General features: G+C 37.6%; 1 protein-coding gene across 2 annotated transcripts in view; it reads left to right on the forward strand.

Moving 5' to 3' along the window:
• CLIP4 (CAP-Gly domain containing linker protein family member 4) overlaps positions 1–15,573 on the forward strand; it is a gene marked incomplete at both ends in the record, with an annotated part of 56,479 nt that overhangs the window by 9,908 nt on the left and 30,998 nt on the right. Inside the window, 5 exons of one of the 2 annotated variants that reach the window (XM_082851675.1) lie at positions 100–270; positions 1,983–2,101; positions 5,270–5,506; positions 8,126–8,261; positions 14,095–14,235. In XM_082851675.1, coding sequence (XP_082707801.1) covers positions 100–270; positions 1,983–2,101; positions 5,270–5,506; positions 8,126–8,261; positions 14,095–14,235 — 804 coding nt within the window. The remainder of the gene's footprint in view (positions 1–99; positions 271–1,982; positions 2,102–5,269; positions 5,507–8,125; positions 8,262–14,094; positions 14,236–15,573) is intronic. The other variant, XM_082851676.1, reaches the window with a different exon arrangement.

The raw sequence follows: 15,573 nt of genomic DNA on the forward strand, positions 1-15,573 counted from the left end.
ATTCGGTACGCTGTTTGCATTGGATTTTTAGATGAGGTAGTAGATGGCCATCCACTGGAATTTGTACTGACGAAAAATAATTTAGAAAACCTTCTCTAGGTGATGTTGATACAGCTGTAAAGTTTGCAACTCAACTTATCGATCTGGGAGCAGATGTTAGTTTGCGGAGTCGCTGGACAAATATGAATGCTTTGCATTATGCTGCTTATTTTGATGTCCCTGAACTTATAAGAGTGATTTTGAAGACATCTAAACCAAAAGGCAAGTACTGTAAGATCACCATTAGATGTTATTAATTGAATACTTTATTAGTGGCATAAAAATTATAATTCAAAGATACTTTTACTTCTAATCCATCTTGTTCCATGTGACCTCCAATCCCATTTTATTTTTCAGAAACAGTTTAACTTTTCTTTATTGAAGATTAGTTACTATCCTTTCACAGAAGACTTAGTACAAAGAGAAACAAAATAAAGTGTTCTCTGGCCTTTTATATCTCTTCAAGTCCCCCAGTATAACATGGATTTTATAAAGTGTAATTGAATCTATGTATACTTCTTTTGTCTTACTTGTGTAGCCAGAAATAGAGCAATGAAACCTTCAGAGCTAAACATTGAAATCATGAAGAATATTTATTTTAGGTGGCATTCAGTTCTGAAATTCTGTGATTCCATTAAGGGATAGATTTTCATTTTTTTTTCATCCTGTCTTAATGGTGCTATCCTAAAATTGAACATCATAATATCTAAATCACAGTCCTGTATTTAGACATTCTCTCTGGGTCCTCTCAGGGGGTCAGTTTTCTTTTGAGAAAAAAATGAGGGCAAGTGCAGTAGTATTACTTTAAGTTAAAAGTTGTATGCAGTGTTTTCTCCATTTGTAGAAGACTTGTTTTAGAGATGGCATAGATAAATTTCCCAGAATGTCTGTTTCTAACCTCTGCTTTGTATAATTGTCCATCTCCTCTTTACCTTTTTACTTTTTCACTTTTTGAATGATGTTAGGAAGAAAGCCTCTCTTGATAGTACAGTGTCTTTAATAGCTCAGGAGAGTGTCCTGAGCATGTCTTAGTTTGTTTACAATAGTAGGTAGGGTGTGGGATGGTGGAGCTGTAGTTAGATTAAGGTCGGATTGGCAGAACCAGAGGTATATTAAACCCATATTCTAAAAAACAGTCAAAATGGGATCCCCAAATCTGGAGTATTTGCTGTATAGCATCGTGATGATTTGTTGAAAGTTATTAAAATGTTTTTAGAATTGCAAGATTCCCATTCTTATTGTGAAGTCCAAATTCATTTGTTGAATAAAGTATTGTGAATGAATACAGTATGTAAGCATGATGCATATGTTTAATTACTCTTTAATTTATTCCTGTCTTGAGAATTCTCCATTGTTTTACCTATTTTTTTCCGTGAAGAGGCAGATAGTAAATATTTTAGGTTTTGTGGACCCCATGGTCTCTGTTGCAACTACTTGATTCTGCAGTTGTGGTGTGAAAGTAGCCACAGAGACTGTGTGGCTGTGTTCTAATAAAACTTTATTTACAAAAACAGATGGTAAGTTGGTTTTGGCCATGGCCATAGTTTGCTAGTCCCTGACCTAAACCCTACTACATTATAGTTGTCATGGCAAATATGCAAGAGGTTTAATGAGAGAGTGTGTTAAGATAGTTACTTTTACAAATATGAATTATTGCCATTAATTGCTTTAAAATATAGTTTAGTTTGTGATGGTTGGAAAACCCATGATAATATCAGTCCATCTGATAGTGAAATTTTATTGTACTAAGAAAAGAATTAGTTAAGTAGGTTGTAATATGAAGAGTTTGTTCCATTGTGAGAATCGTCCTTTTAGTGGGTTGGTTTAAGTCTCATAAATAGCTAATACCCCTCCTCCCCCAAATAAACCCAGCCTGTCTCCTTTTACATTATACTAGCTTAATTTGAAAATTTTGTTAATATGCTTGCGATGTCTAATTGCAGATGTGGATGCCACTTGCAGTGACTTTAATTTTGGAACAGCTCTGCATATTGCTGCATATAACCTGTGTGCAGGTACTGTGAAATGCTTATTGGAGCATGGAGCAAACCCTGCATTTAGGGTAAGAGGTTAAATTAAAAGTGAAAAATATTAAAAGAATAAAAACATCAAGGGTGGGAGGGAGGGAGACGCAAGAGGGAAGAGATATGGGAACATATGTATATGTATAACTGATTCACTTTGTTATAAAGCAGAAACTAACACACCATTGTAAAGCAATTATACCCCAATAAAGATGTTAAAAAAATAAATAAATAAATAAAAAACAAAACAAAACAAAAAACATCTAACATTATCTCCCAGGAAAGAGTTGAATCTGGATGTTGTTGTAGAGCTCTTATATAGGTAAATAATTTATATTTTTGTGCTGCATGTAAAGAGTAATGGTGATAAATTTTATCTCAAATAAATTTAAGGCATAGCAGTGAATTTCAGTCCTTTTATATTGATAAGCTCTATAAACCTTACTTGCATTCAGATAAGTAAAATACTGTTTAAAGTATCATCTTTGAGTTTAAAAATGTCTTTCATTTAAGCTTTTGGTATATTTATAAAACCTTAGCTGTTAAATAAAAGCGCATATTTTAAAGTTATATTTCTGTATTAAATCATATTTTAAATTCTTTTGGAAAGAAGTTTTATTTCAGACAATTTAAAAAATGCATATTTAACAGTGCAGTAAACCTTTAAAATCGACTTAAAGGAAACATTTATTTTTTCAGGGTAATGTTATACATTTACAAAGTTAACACACAGGATTGAATTTCATAATCTTCAAATCATTTGGTATTTTGTTGTCTTCCCAAAAGTGGCTCTCAGTGTTCTTTTCTGTTGTATTGATAGCAGTGACTTGCTCTGGCAGGGATTCTTAATTGGGTCTGTGCCTTCTCTTGAAGGGGCAGGGGTGGGCAATGTTAGAAAAAGCCTCTTCCCTTCCTCTTTTCCTCGCTCCCTCTCTGCTTTCCTGTTTTCCCTTCCCTCCCTACTTCTTTGCCCCTTTTCTTTCTGTTTAACCCCGTTAATTATTTAATCAACCCCTTTCTTCCTCCTTCCCTCCCTCCTTCCTTCAGGTCCTCTTGTTTATTGGGCACTGGGAGAATACAACAACAAATACGTCTCTGTCATCAAAGAGAATATTGTCTAGAGGGGAGGACAGACAAGAGAGCAGTCAGTTTTACTGTAGTGTGTCCTGGCAAAAGTGATGTTGAGTGCTTAAACGTAGTTAAGAATTAACCAGGTACAGGAGGAAGCTGAGAAAGGCATGTTAGGCAGAGAGAGTAGCGTGCACAAAGGCTAGGAGATGGTAATTCAGTTTGGCTGGAGTGTGAAGGTGATACGTGTTTGCTTTTGCTAGTACAACTGTTGACAAGACCCTATTAGTGGAGAGAATATTTTGAACCCAGTAAGATGCAGTGAAGTGTGTCATTGAGGTAAATTACCAATTCAGACCCCAAAGAATTAATAGATTACCGAATTTTGGAGGTTAATACTTAAAAAAAAAAAGCAGTCAGCATGTGGGTCAGCAGTAGCCCTTGGATCAGACCCTGACAGCCACTACTTTAGAAGAAAATGGAATTCTATAGCTAATCATGAACAAGCCGCCTTATGTTAACACGATATCATTGTTACTTTATTATTATTTAGTATTTTTTAAACAGAAGTTTTATTTTATATAGGAACTGATGGAAGTGTGTGACTTACTCTAGAAAGGTGAGGACTTAAAAATCTGAAGTAAATATTCATTGTAAATATAGCTTATTTACAACTTATCATGACAGGTTTGTTGATTAAAAAAAGTTTTTTTCCCTCTTTTTCTCAAGAGTACGATTAGTGCTATAGGTATTTTCATTACATTTTGTACTTTTTCTTTAAAAAAAAATCGGGGATCAAAATAGTTCATCACTGTCCCAGAAATTTGATAATATGTCTTCCTACCATGTTTTTACTTAGGACGAAACTGACTTGAATTTTAAAATAAAAAATGTGAGGCACTTGCAAACTAAATGTGTTCTAAAAGCCTCATACTTTTATCCATATGGATCATTTGAAGATAATTATTAGAGGAGAAGGAAAGGGAAAAAGTTTTCTGAGCAAAAGAATCTTGGTTCATCTTATTAAGAAAAGATTACAGTCTGGAATCTTTCTGATGAAGCCTGAGTTTTTGGTTAGGGAACGTAGAAGAAAGAGAACTTGTTTGAGGGTAGGACAGCACAGAGCAGCAGAAGGGCTGAGAGTCCAGTGGGTGCTGGACATGGCCTGCAGTGTCATCCCTGCAGTAATTATGGAGATGATGCTGAGCGAGTCATTCATCTCTCCTTGCCTAATTTTCCTAATTGGCAAACTGGAAATGGTAGTGATATCTTACTTGTTTAGTTGGTGTCTTCTGCTACAGTCCAGACTCTTAACAGGTAAAAATTTTTATCTGTTTTATTCACAAGCTTTGTCTTGCTGTGATAACCAAATGAGATAATTTATATGATAGGATTTTGCTTATATAAACACTGTGCAAATGTTAGTGGGCCTGTGACTGCCCGTTTTTGCTTGCTGCAGGATAAATCCCAGCCCAGATTTTAGAAGTATTAAACCTATAGATTCTGTTCTTAAAATCTGAGTCACTCCATGAGTGGGCAGGATGGGTCAAGGTCACAGAGCCAAGGTGGCAGCTCTGGGGGAGGGGAGGGAGTCTCGGGTCTGGGGTTGGGAAGCCAGGCAGTCCTGTGACTTCTGTCTCCAGCCTGTGCAGCCAGGCTCGCTTCCCACTGACTGCCTTCCTGCTCTTCCCTGAGCCTGGACCTCGGTCCCCACCAGCTGAGCTGCCCTGTGTTCCCTCACCTCCCTGGACCTCTGCGCCAGTGCCTCTCAGCAGCGAGGCCCTCCCTGACCCCTGTGTGTGAACAGCCCTCTCTGTGCCCGTGTTCCCTGTCCCCCTTAACCTGCTTTGTTCTCTCTGCCGCTTTTTACCCTTCGATACACCATACATTTTATGTGTGTGATTATGTTCTGCCTCTCACCAGGCTGTGTGCTTTCTGAGGGCGGGGCTTTTGTTTTCTTCACTGTGTGCCTTTAGCACTTAGAATGGGGTCTGGCAGGTGGTAGAAGTTTAGTAAATATTTTTGAATAAATAAATGATAGATGAATTTAACTTACTTTTTCCAAAAATACTTTTATATGACCGTGTAGAGCTCTGAGCAGATATGAACTGAAAAATTTCTCTTCTCTTTATTTGTAGAATGACAAAGGACAGATCCCTGCTGACGTTGTTCCAGACCCGGTCGAAATGCCCTTAGAAATGGCCGATGCCGCGGCAACTGCTAAAGAAATCAAGCAGATGCTGCTCGATGCGGTGCCTCTGTCATGTGATCTCTCAAAGCCCTTGCTTCCAAGTTACGACCGTGTTACTAGCAAGGTGATGCTGACGTCACTTGGCCTGAAGCTGGGCGATCGTGTCGTTATTGCAAGACAGAAGGTATAGTCAGTAGCTGCAGTCTCTAAAGCGTTGTCCAAGGTCATTATGTGGCCTGTGTGCCAAGGGTGCAGTGTGGTTTTGAGTTTTTTTTTTTTAAGTTCCATATGTAGGTAGAAGGATACTTAATGGAAAACTTGAAACTTAGATGCACGGTTACTATAAAGCATAATTTAAGAATATAAACTATTCAAACTGGATAACGAAGACATCTTTATTTGAATGGGAGAAAAGTGGAGCATAGTGGAGCTGCCGAGTGAATTTAGAGGCATCCAGCCTGCAGGTTTTCCCTTGCAGCTCCCCGCTCGCACCCCTCCTCAGTAGTGATTCTCCCACAGCTACTACTGCACAGAAACGGAGCAAAGGTGACCCTCACTGTTCCTGGGTGTTTGGCTTCTTGATCCCACAAACAGGGAAATCTTAGATATGATTTCAACCTGGTAATGAAAATGTATGTGGGAAAGAGGACTCCCAACTCCACCCGACTGAAGCTTCTCTGGACACCTCTTTCTCCAGAGCCTCAGTTTCCAGGTGGCTTTCACTTGTTGCCCTTCTCTTTAAAAACCTCATATGGGAGAGTTGTTTTTCTCTTTTTGGGGCCAATTGGGAGCTTGGTATGGAGAATGGGACAGGGAATTTGCGCTTGCATGTGGAATTTCTAAAATAGCTACGGCTAAATATCTGGGTGGCTTCGTGGGGAGTGTTGTGCACTTTTCTCAGAAAACACTGAAATTTGAGTTACTAAGAAGGTTGCTTCAAAAAGGAAGGTAAGGGCTTCTCTGGTGGCGCAGTGGTTGAGAGCCCGCCTGCCGATGTAGGGGATGAGGGTTCGTGCCCCGGTCCGGGAAGATCCCACATGCCGTGGAGCGGCTGGGCCCGTGAGCCATGGCCACTGAGCCTGCGCGTCCGGAGCCTGTGCTCCGCAACGGGAGAGACCACAGCAGTGAGAGGCCCGCGTACCCCCCACCCCCCCAAAAAATGGAAGGTAAGCTACAAACTATTACACTGAGAATGACATTTACCAACTTCCACAAGAATACATTCATGGACATTTGTTAGTTTTCCGTTGTCCTATCTGTGGAGCTAAAATACCAAGAAATTATGAACGCATAGCATTTTCTCCCCTTTGGATTAATATTCAGCTTCTTTAGTATTCCTGTCCTACGTCTGAGAATGGACTTTTAGAAGAGTTATTCTGTTTTATTTTACTACTTTTTATTTTGAGTAATTTAAAGCTATACAAAAGTAGAAACATATAACGAACATGCGTATACCAGTCGGCAGTGTTTACCTTTGTCACCTCAGAGCCAGTCTTGTTTCATTTATATTTACCCTCAGTCTATTGCTTGTCTTTTCATTCTCTTAGGACTGTCTTTCAAAGAGCAGGTGTTTTAAATTCTCATGAAGTTCATTTTATCAAAATTTTATTTCATGGATTGTGTGTTTAGAATATCTGAGAAATTTTCTACTATGTTTTCTTCTAGATGTTTACAGTTTTAGGTTTTATATTTAGTTTTACATTTAATTCTGAGTTAATTTTTGGATAGAGTGCTAGGTATAGATAGGGTTTGTGTGTTTAGTTCTCTGTGTTTCTCTTTTTTTAAAAAATAAATTTATTTTATTTATTTATTTTTGGCTGCATTGGGTCTTCGTTGCTGTGCATGGGCTTTCTCTAATTGCGGTGAGCGGGGGCCGGTTGCGGAGCGAGCGGAAGGCCGTTGCGGTGCGCGGCCTTCTCATTGCAGTGGCTTCTCTTGTTGCGGAGCACAGGCTCTGGGCGCGTGGGCTTCAGTAGTTGTGGCACACGGGCTCAGTAGTTGTGGTTCGTGGGCTCTAGAGCGCAGGCTCAGTAGTTGTGGTGCACGAGCTTAGTTGCTCTGCAGCATGTGGGATCTTCCCGGACCAGGGCTTGAACCCATGTCCCCTGCATTGGCAGGCGGATTCTCAACCACTGCGCCACCAGGGCAGTCTTGTATTGCTGTTTTGAATGGAATATTTTATAAATGTCAGGTCAAACTGGCTTATAGCTGGTTTCAGGTTTCAGTTTTTCTGTGTCCTTACTGGTTTTCTGCCTTCTTGGCCTGTTGATTATGGAGAGAGGTGTGTTGGAGTCTCACTGTGATTGTAGATTTGTCTATTTCTCTTTTTAGTTCTATCAGTTTCCACTTCATATGTCTTGGAGCTCAGTTGTTAGGTACATATAGATTTAGGATTCTTATGCCTTCTTGGTCCATTGACTCTTTTATCATTATTTAATGTCTCTTTTTATCCCTGGTAATATTTTCCTTCTTCTGAAGTCTACTTTGAGAGAATTTTTTTTTTTTTTTTCGGTATGCAGGCCTCTCACTGTCGTGGCCTCTCCCGTTGCGGAGCACAGGCTCCGGACGCGCAGGCTCAGCGGCCCTGGCTCACAGGCCCAGCTGCTCCGCGGCATGTGGGATCTTCCTGGACTGGGGCATGAACCCGTGTCCCCTGCACTAGCAGGAGGACTCTCAACCACTGTGCCACCAGGGAAGCCCTGAGAGAATGTTTTTGAAAGACTTCCATGATGAAGTTGCAAGAGTGGGAAACTTAGAATTACTGGTAGTACTCAAAAGTTACTCTGATTTATGTTTTCTTTAGGTTGGAACATTAAGATTTTGTGGAACAACTGAATTTGCAAGTGGGCAGTGGGCTGGCATTGAGTTGGATGAACCAGAAGGAAAAAACAATGGAAGTGTTGGGAAAGTCCAGTACTTTAAATGTGCCCCCAAATATGGTAAGCTAGATACTCTCTAATTTCATGAGAATTAATTTAAAATAATAAAATTTTACTCTTTTATTATTTTTAAATAAAACTTTCTCCCCGGTTACTTATGTAATAAATGAAGCGACTGCCCTTTCCTTACTGTGAGCAATATTGTGCTTGGGAGAGGGTGTCTTACTAGGAGGGCACCTAGCTCTGGAGACCTTCCTGAATCCTGCTCATGGTGGTGTCATGAATGAAGGAGGGATTTTATTCTTTATTACCAAGGAAATACAGAGCTCTAGAGATTGAAAAACTTGAAAAATTGAAAAGCAGGTGAGGCCAACTTTATTACTGTGCTCCTGAGCTGGGATGATTCTTTTTCAGACAAATGTTTGCTTTATTTTATATTCTCTGTTTCTCTCGTATACACACACACACACACCTTGACACATTGATTTCAGTTTGCTTTTGTCACTTACTATGTTGTGAATATTTTTCCTTGTTGTGAAGTACTTTCCCAGAACATTAATTTCCCTGGTTGCGCAGTATTTCATCTTATAGCTCGACAGGGAAGGCAGTATATGGTACAGTGTTGAAGAGTATGGGCTTTGGAGCCCGACTGCTTGGGTGTGAATCAGCTGCTCTACCTACCAGCTGTGGGACCTTCTTTCTCTTCTTGTGCCTCAGTTTTCTTCTGTAAAATGAGGATAGCAATACCGCAAGAGTTCATGTGGGAATTAAATGTGTTGATAAATATATAAAGCACCTAGAATAGTGCTTGGTTCCCAGTAAGCATCCCCAAAATGTTAACTATTTGCTACCTGTTATGAATTTATCAAAATCACCAGTTTCCTTTTGTCATACACTTAAGATGGAGCCTCATTTTGGGGTATATCATTAAAATTTTTGTTTATAAAAAATGCCCATTATGTTAGATTTAAAAAACATAAAAAAGGAGAAAAAAATAAAATCACCTGTATATATTTTCTGTTTATTTTTTCCACAAAATTTGGATTATATATAGTTAGATAGTCTGCATTTTTATCTGACATCCTATTATAATTTCCTCAAATCTTTAAATATTGTTTGAAAATGTGATTTTTTATGGCTCAATTTCCTTTAATTTTTCCAATTTGATGGGTGAAAATTTCTGTTTAAATTCATGTTATTCTGACTGTGGTGAAATAAGATACCTAAAATGTTCTATTGTAGCACATGTATTTTTTGTGTTATCTTGGCAATTACCAAGAAATAATTATTCATATTATTTGCCAATTAAAAATTGGGATGTTAGCTTTTTAAAAAACTGATGAGTTTTTAAAAAATAAATGCATCTTTAGGGTATTAAGCCTTTATATTTATTACAGATATTTCGCCCAGTTTGTCAATTGCCTTTGAACTTCATTTGCAGTGTTTTTGGACACGTAGTTTTATGCAGTTAAAAGACTTTTCCTTTACAATTTCTTATAACTGCTTTTATGCTAAGGTAGATAGTTCTTCCTAATCCAGAATTCATTATAGGTTATATATTTTATTCTTTTGAATGTTTTAATTTTTAAATATCACATTACTTAATTTGGAGTTTATTTGGTTAGTTGTATAAGGATAAGAATTTAAGTTTAGTTTTACTCTATTAGCTAATTTTGGCAACTGTCAAGCAGACTAAGGGCAAGATCAAGACCATTAGCAACACAGAGAGCAGATGTAAACCAGAGCCATGAGAAATGCTTAGATTGTAACAGAATGCATGTGGCCTCCCAAATCCCATAATTCCAAGGAGAGGCATGCTTGATTAGGACAAAGATGGATACGCAAGGACCCTGTCTCCATCCCCTTTTACATACTTGACGGCAAGTTGGGGGGCAAGGGTCATGTGTTGGATTATATAAAAATGGGAATAGTCCTTCCTGCTGAGCCAGCTCAGTAGTCTGAGCCAGATCTTTGCTAAACTGTCAGTACTTGAGGTGTGGGGAGCAGGAGAGGCAGAGAACCCCCTGACTAAGCAGAAGCCAAAGCATTTGTCTCTTTTCAGCAACAGTTTTTGGGGGTTTTTTTCCTCTCTCTAAATCTGTCATTTTCCCTTTGGCTTGTTGTACTTCCTTTAATATAAATTAAGTTCTTATAAATGCTATAGTCTGTTTTGGGATTGTTTTGTCCCATTGATCTATTAATTCTAGCACATATTAGATTGTTTTGATTGTAAAAATTTTATAATAATTTTTTAAAGATCTTTTTAAAAGCAGCTTTTGGTTCATAGCAAAATTGAGAGGAAGGTACAGAGATTTCCTGTATACCTCCTGCCCACACATGCACAGTTTCCCCTTTTATCAACATCCCTTCACCAGAGTGTACATTTCTTACAGTGGATGCACCTACATGGACACATCATAATCACTCAGAGTCCATAGTTTGCCTTAGGGGTCACTCTTTGTGTTGTATATTCTGTGGGTTTGGACAAGTGTATAAGGGCATGTATCCATCATTGCCATATTACAGAGTGTTTTCACTGCCCTGAAAATCCTGTGCTCCACCTGTTCATCCCTTCCCACCTCAGCCCCTGGCAACCATTGACCATTTTATTGTCTCCATAGTTTTGCCTTTTCCAGAATGTCCGATAGCTGGAATCATAGAGTATATAGCCTTTTAATAATGCCTTCTTTCACTTAGTAATTTGCATTTAAGTTTCTTCCATGTCTTTTCATGGCTTGATAGCTCATGTCTTTTTAGCACTGAATAATACTCCATTGTCTGGAGGTATCACAGTCCTCCATTATTTCTCCATTCACCTACTAAAGGATATCTTGGTTGCTTTTAAGTTTTGGCAGTTATGAAATTTTTTTTATAATTTTTAATATTTGGTAATACTATTTTTATATCTTTTAATAATCACCAAAGTGAACACATATACCTAGTTTAATAAGTCAAGTTGTATTATAAGGTTTATTAAAACAACAGCTAAACCCTCTCCTGGCTTGCCCTTCCTTACTCTGAGACCTGTTCTTTAGAGGCAAGAACTTTTTTGACTTCTTTAGATGTATCTTCTGATGGTCATATTCATATTTTAAATAATATATGAATCTTTCCAATTTTAGACATCTATTGACTTCATACTATGAAGAGAAAGGTTTGGTGTTCGTACTAAGTCATTTTTTTTCTTGGTTTACTTATTTGTTTTGGTGGAGCACATCCTTCGGTAGCTTTTTGACAGAGGACTCATGGGGAGTGAATTTTTTGAGACTTTACATTCCAGAAATATGTTTATTTCTACCCTTACACTTCATATGATAGTTTAGTGGGATAAGGAGTGTTAGGTTGAAATTCACATTTTTTCAGTATTTTGAAGGTGATACTCTGTTGTCTAATGCAGTTTGGCAAACTTTTTTTGTAAAGGGCCAGGTAGTAAATATTTTGGTTTTATGGGTCATACAGTCCCTTGTTGCAAAACTATTCAGCTCTCCTGTTGTAGTGAATAAGCAGTCGTAGACAATATGTAAACAAATGGGTGTGGCTGCGTTCCAACAGAATGGTACAGAAATAGGCGGTGGAAGGGTGTGGCTCTCAGGCCATAGTTTGCCAGCTAGCATCCTGAGCTTCCACTGCTGCTGTTGAGAAGTTTCAGAGTCATCCTTTCTTCTGTTTTTGTCCTTTTCCCTGTTTTGGAAGCATCTTTGGAAGCTTTAGCTTTTTTTCTCTTTTTTTATCATTTTCTTTTTTCTTTAGAGTTTATACCATTTTTATTTCCTACTAAAATTTTAGTGGAGTTTTGGGAGGAATTGTGGTTAAACAAAATGGATCATGTTTATCCAGAAATTCATTACTCTTCTGTTTAAAAATAATTCTTCCTTATGTGTTTATTTTTAGTTAAGCCTTATCATTGTATGTCAAGATCTGAGGAGAGTCCCATCAGTACTTTGAGTAGCATGAGATTCTGAACAGGAAGGTTAACCCATACACAGTGCACACTTTGGGCTTTGATTATATCCAGCCTGTCATTGCTTTAAATTTAGTTTTGGTTTTCCCAAATGATTTAGTTAATTTAAAAAAAAAAAACAAGGAGAAAGAGCTATGTAGTTCATTCATTGAACGATATTATTGTGACATTAATGACACAGGTTTGAAAAATAATTTATGGTCTGCACTCAAATGTGTTTTGGTTTTCTATTTTTTACAGTCCTTCCTATATCCACACATACAACTTTTCAAAGATATAATCATAATGTAATCAAACATACAACTCAATTTTTGTTCTCTTGATTTACTTTTCATATATTTCTATATTTCTACATAATCTTCACTGTTTTACTTATTAACAGTGATGTCATAGTTCATAAACATAGTGGATTCATTTATTCTATTGCCAAATAATTGTTTTCTCCTACATATAGTATTGCAGTGATGATATACTCAGGTATGCAGTCTTTTCCTCCTATTTGGATTATTTTCTCGTAAATTAATTTCCAAAAGTATGATTGGGTTTTAATAGTAAACTAGAAATTGCTTTGGCTCTCGAAGTCTATCTTCTCCTTATAACATGCAAACGTAAGTTTGTAACCTTGTTCACACTTCTTAAGTATAAGTATTTCCTTATAATTAATGCCATAAAGTAAATTAGGTCAGAATTTTTGTCTTCAAGTAAGATTTTACATCCCACAGTATAAAATAATTTATTTCTTCAAACCCTTGGCAACACTGGATGTAATCATCATCAAGCTTGAGTGCGTGTGTGTGTGTGCATGTGTGTGTATTTGGCAAGGGAAATAATTTAGAGAAAAAAATAGAAAGCAAATCTGATAGGCGGGAGACAGAAGAGAGAAAACATTGTGGAGAAGTCAAAAGAGCTAGGAAAATCAGGAGGAAGGATTGTAGAATCTGATGGAGGAAAGAATTTTGAGATTAGCAGAAAAGTAGTATAGTTTGCACTTGTTAGCTATAAATGAAGAACTCACTTTTTGTAATCTTGAGCATTTCATCAAACCTATTTTAAAACAAGTTGTTTTAATGTATTACATTTTAGTCATAATGTGTCTTTGTTAGATTAGGCGTAAACACTGAATGGTAGTGTATAATGTACATATTATGTCTTTATTTTTTCTTCTTAAATGTCTTAGCCAAATAATCTTGGTATTTATAGTCCATATTCACTATTTCTAATGTCTGTGCATATTTATATATACTGTAATTTTATGCCTGGATAAATTTCTTTTTTAATGGAATTTTATACTCCTAGCTGCAGCAAACAGGCAGCCCCCTCCCCTTGTCCCCACATACCTTCCCACACAACACACACTGTATTGTTTCTGTTGTCAGTTGTCAGAAGCTGAGGGCTAAGCCTCTTGGGAAATTATGTTTTATACTCAAAAAGATTTTTTATATCCCTACTATGTGTAAGGCACTATAGTTAGGTACATTGGGGGAATGCAGAGATGAGTATTGGATTTTGTCTTCTAAAGTCTGGAAGATAGATAAAACATGAACATAAAAAGCTATAATATGGGAAAAAATATGTTCTAAGGAGCTATAGATAAAGGGACATGAGGAATAGTTTTTGTACTATATAGTGCACTGTTATTTGCCAGTACTTAGAAATAATTATAATTCTCTTTTCCCTGAGTTTCACTTAGTGCCTCGTTATGTTATGTGCTTCTTGAATTATTGTGTATGTTGTTAGTCTTGACAACTAGAGTGTAAACTCTCTGAGGGCAAGTACTGAGTGAGACGTACTTTTTCTCTGTCTCTCACTACAGGGCACCTAAGTAGACACTAAGAAAGAACTTAAAGATTTATATTAATGAATGGCTGTACTTGTCCTTTTATTTGAAGTGCTTTTAATTGCTTAACACTAAAATTCTGCATTCTCTCTTAGGTATTTTTGCACCCCTTTCAAAGATAAGTAAAGCAAAAGATCGAAGGAAGAATACAGCACACACTCCTCCTACAAAAGCTGTACCTCTCGTCAGGTCCCAGAAAATTGATGTAGCGCATGTAACGTCAAAAGTACATACTGGTAGGTCAAACCAGAAAGTTTGATATCTTGTTCGTGTTTTACTTTTATCTGTGGAATGCCTTATATTTAAATGGCTTCACACTTTTTGGTTAGCTGCCTGTGAAACCTGCATTTAATAAAACCTGCAAAGTTCTTGGTTTATGATTTTAATCCCTGACAAGCGTTTTTCAGATTTGTTCCTTCCTTTTTTTCTCTTCTATTTCCATACTTTTATCACCCCCAATCTAACCTCAAAGCTAGACTTCTATACCTCTGATAAGTATTTGTGCAACACAACTAGCTTTATGTTTCTCACCTATTCAAGAATTTTAGTGACTTTTTTTTATCAGAAAAAGTCTTGACTCTTGAAACTGGCCGTCAGAGACCTTTCTCCGATGGAGAAAGTTGAGCTGTGGTTTGTCACGTCTCACTGTCTTTTGTGTACATGGTTCTCACTCTTCCCGTCATACTTTCCCTATCTCTCTGGGCAGTATTTGACTTCTGCCTGAGGTTTGAGTCATTCTCTACCTCCTTACTCACATCCTGTTTCTCCATGAAAACCTCTGTGATGACCGCGCTCACTTCGATCTCCTCGTTCTCTAATTTCGTATCCACTCTAATCCGTACCAGCCTGTTGCTATTTGTTATCTTGGGTTTTGTCCTCTGATTGCTTTATTTGGGCAGATCTTCTATTCTGTTAGAAAAATCTTCAACTTTAAATGGACTGTGAGAGCATTTTGTACTTTCATATTCACTGTAGCACATAGCACAGAATAGGTGCTTAATAAATACTTGCTAACTCATCAATAACTGAAGCAGAAAGGCACTCACCACGACTAAAGGATTTTGTCTACAAATTTGGTTGGCCTTTCTGCTCTGTTCCACTGGCCTATTTGAATATCCCTGTGTTAGTAATGAACTTCATAATTACTATAATTTATTTATTTTTTTCTTTTCTTTTTTTTTTTTTTTTTTTTTTGTGGTACGCGGACCTCTCACTGTTGTGGCCTCTCCCGTTGTGGAGCACAGGCTCCGGACACACAGGCTCAGTGGCCATGGCTTACGGGCCCAGCCGCTCTGCGGCATGTGGGATCTTCCTGGACCAGGGCATGAACCCGTGTCCCCCGCATCGGCAGGTGGACTCTCAACCACTGCGCCACCAGGGAAGCCGTATAGTTTTTTAAAAAAATAAATCTTGATATCTAGTAGAGGAAAGCCTCCTATCTTTTTCTTGAACAGTGTCCTGCCTGTTTGGCCCTTATACATCAAACTTCCTTATAAATTTTAGAGTAAGTTGTTAAGTTTCTTTAAAAAAAATCTGTTGAGAGAGGAATGGGGGGCTGGGCAAAGTAGGTGAAG

The sequence above is a fragment of the Leucopleurus acutus genome (assembly GCF_964270905.1).
Source record: "Leucopleurus acutus genome assembly, chromosome: 12".
Taxonomy (NCBI): domain Eukaryota; kingdom Metazoa; phylum Chordata; class Mammalia; order Artiodactyla; family Delphinidae; genus Leucopleurus; species Leucopleurus acutus.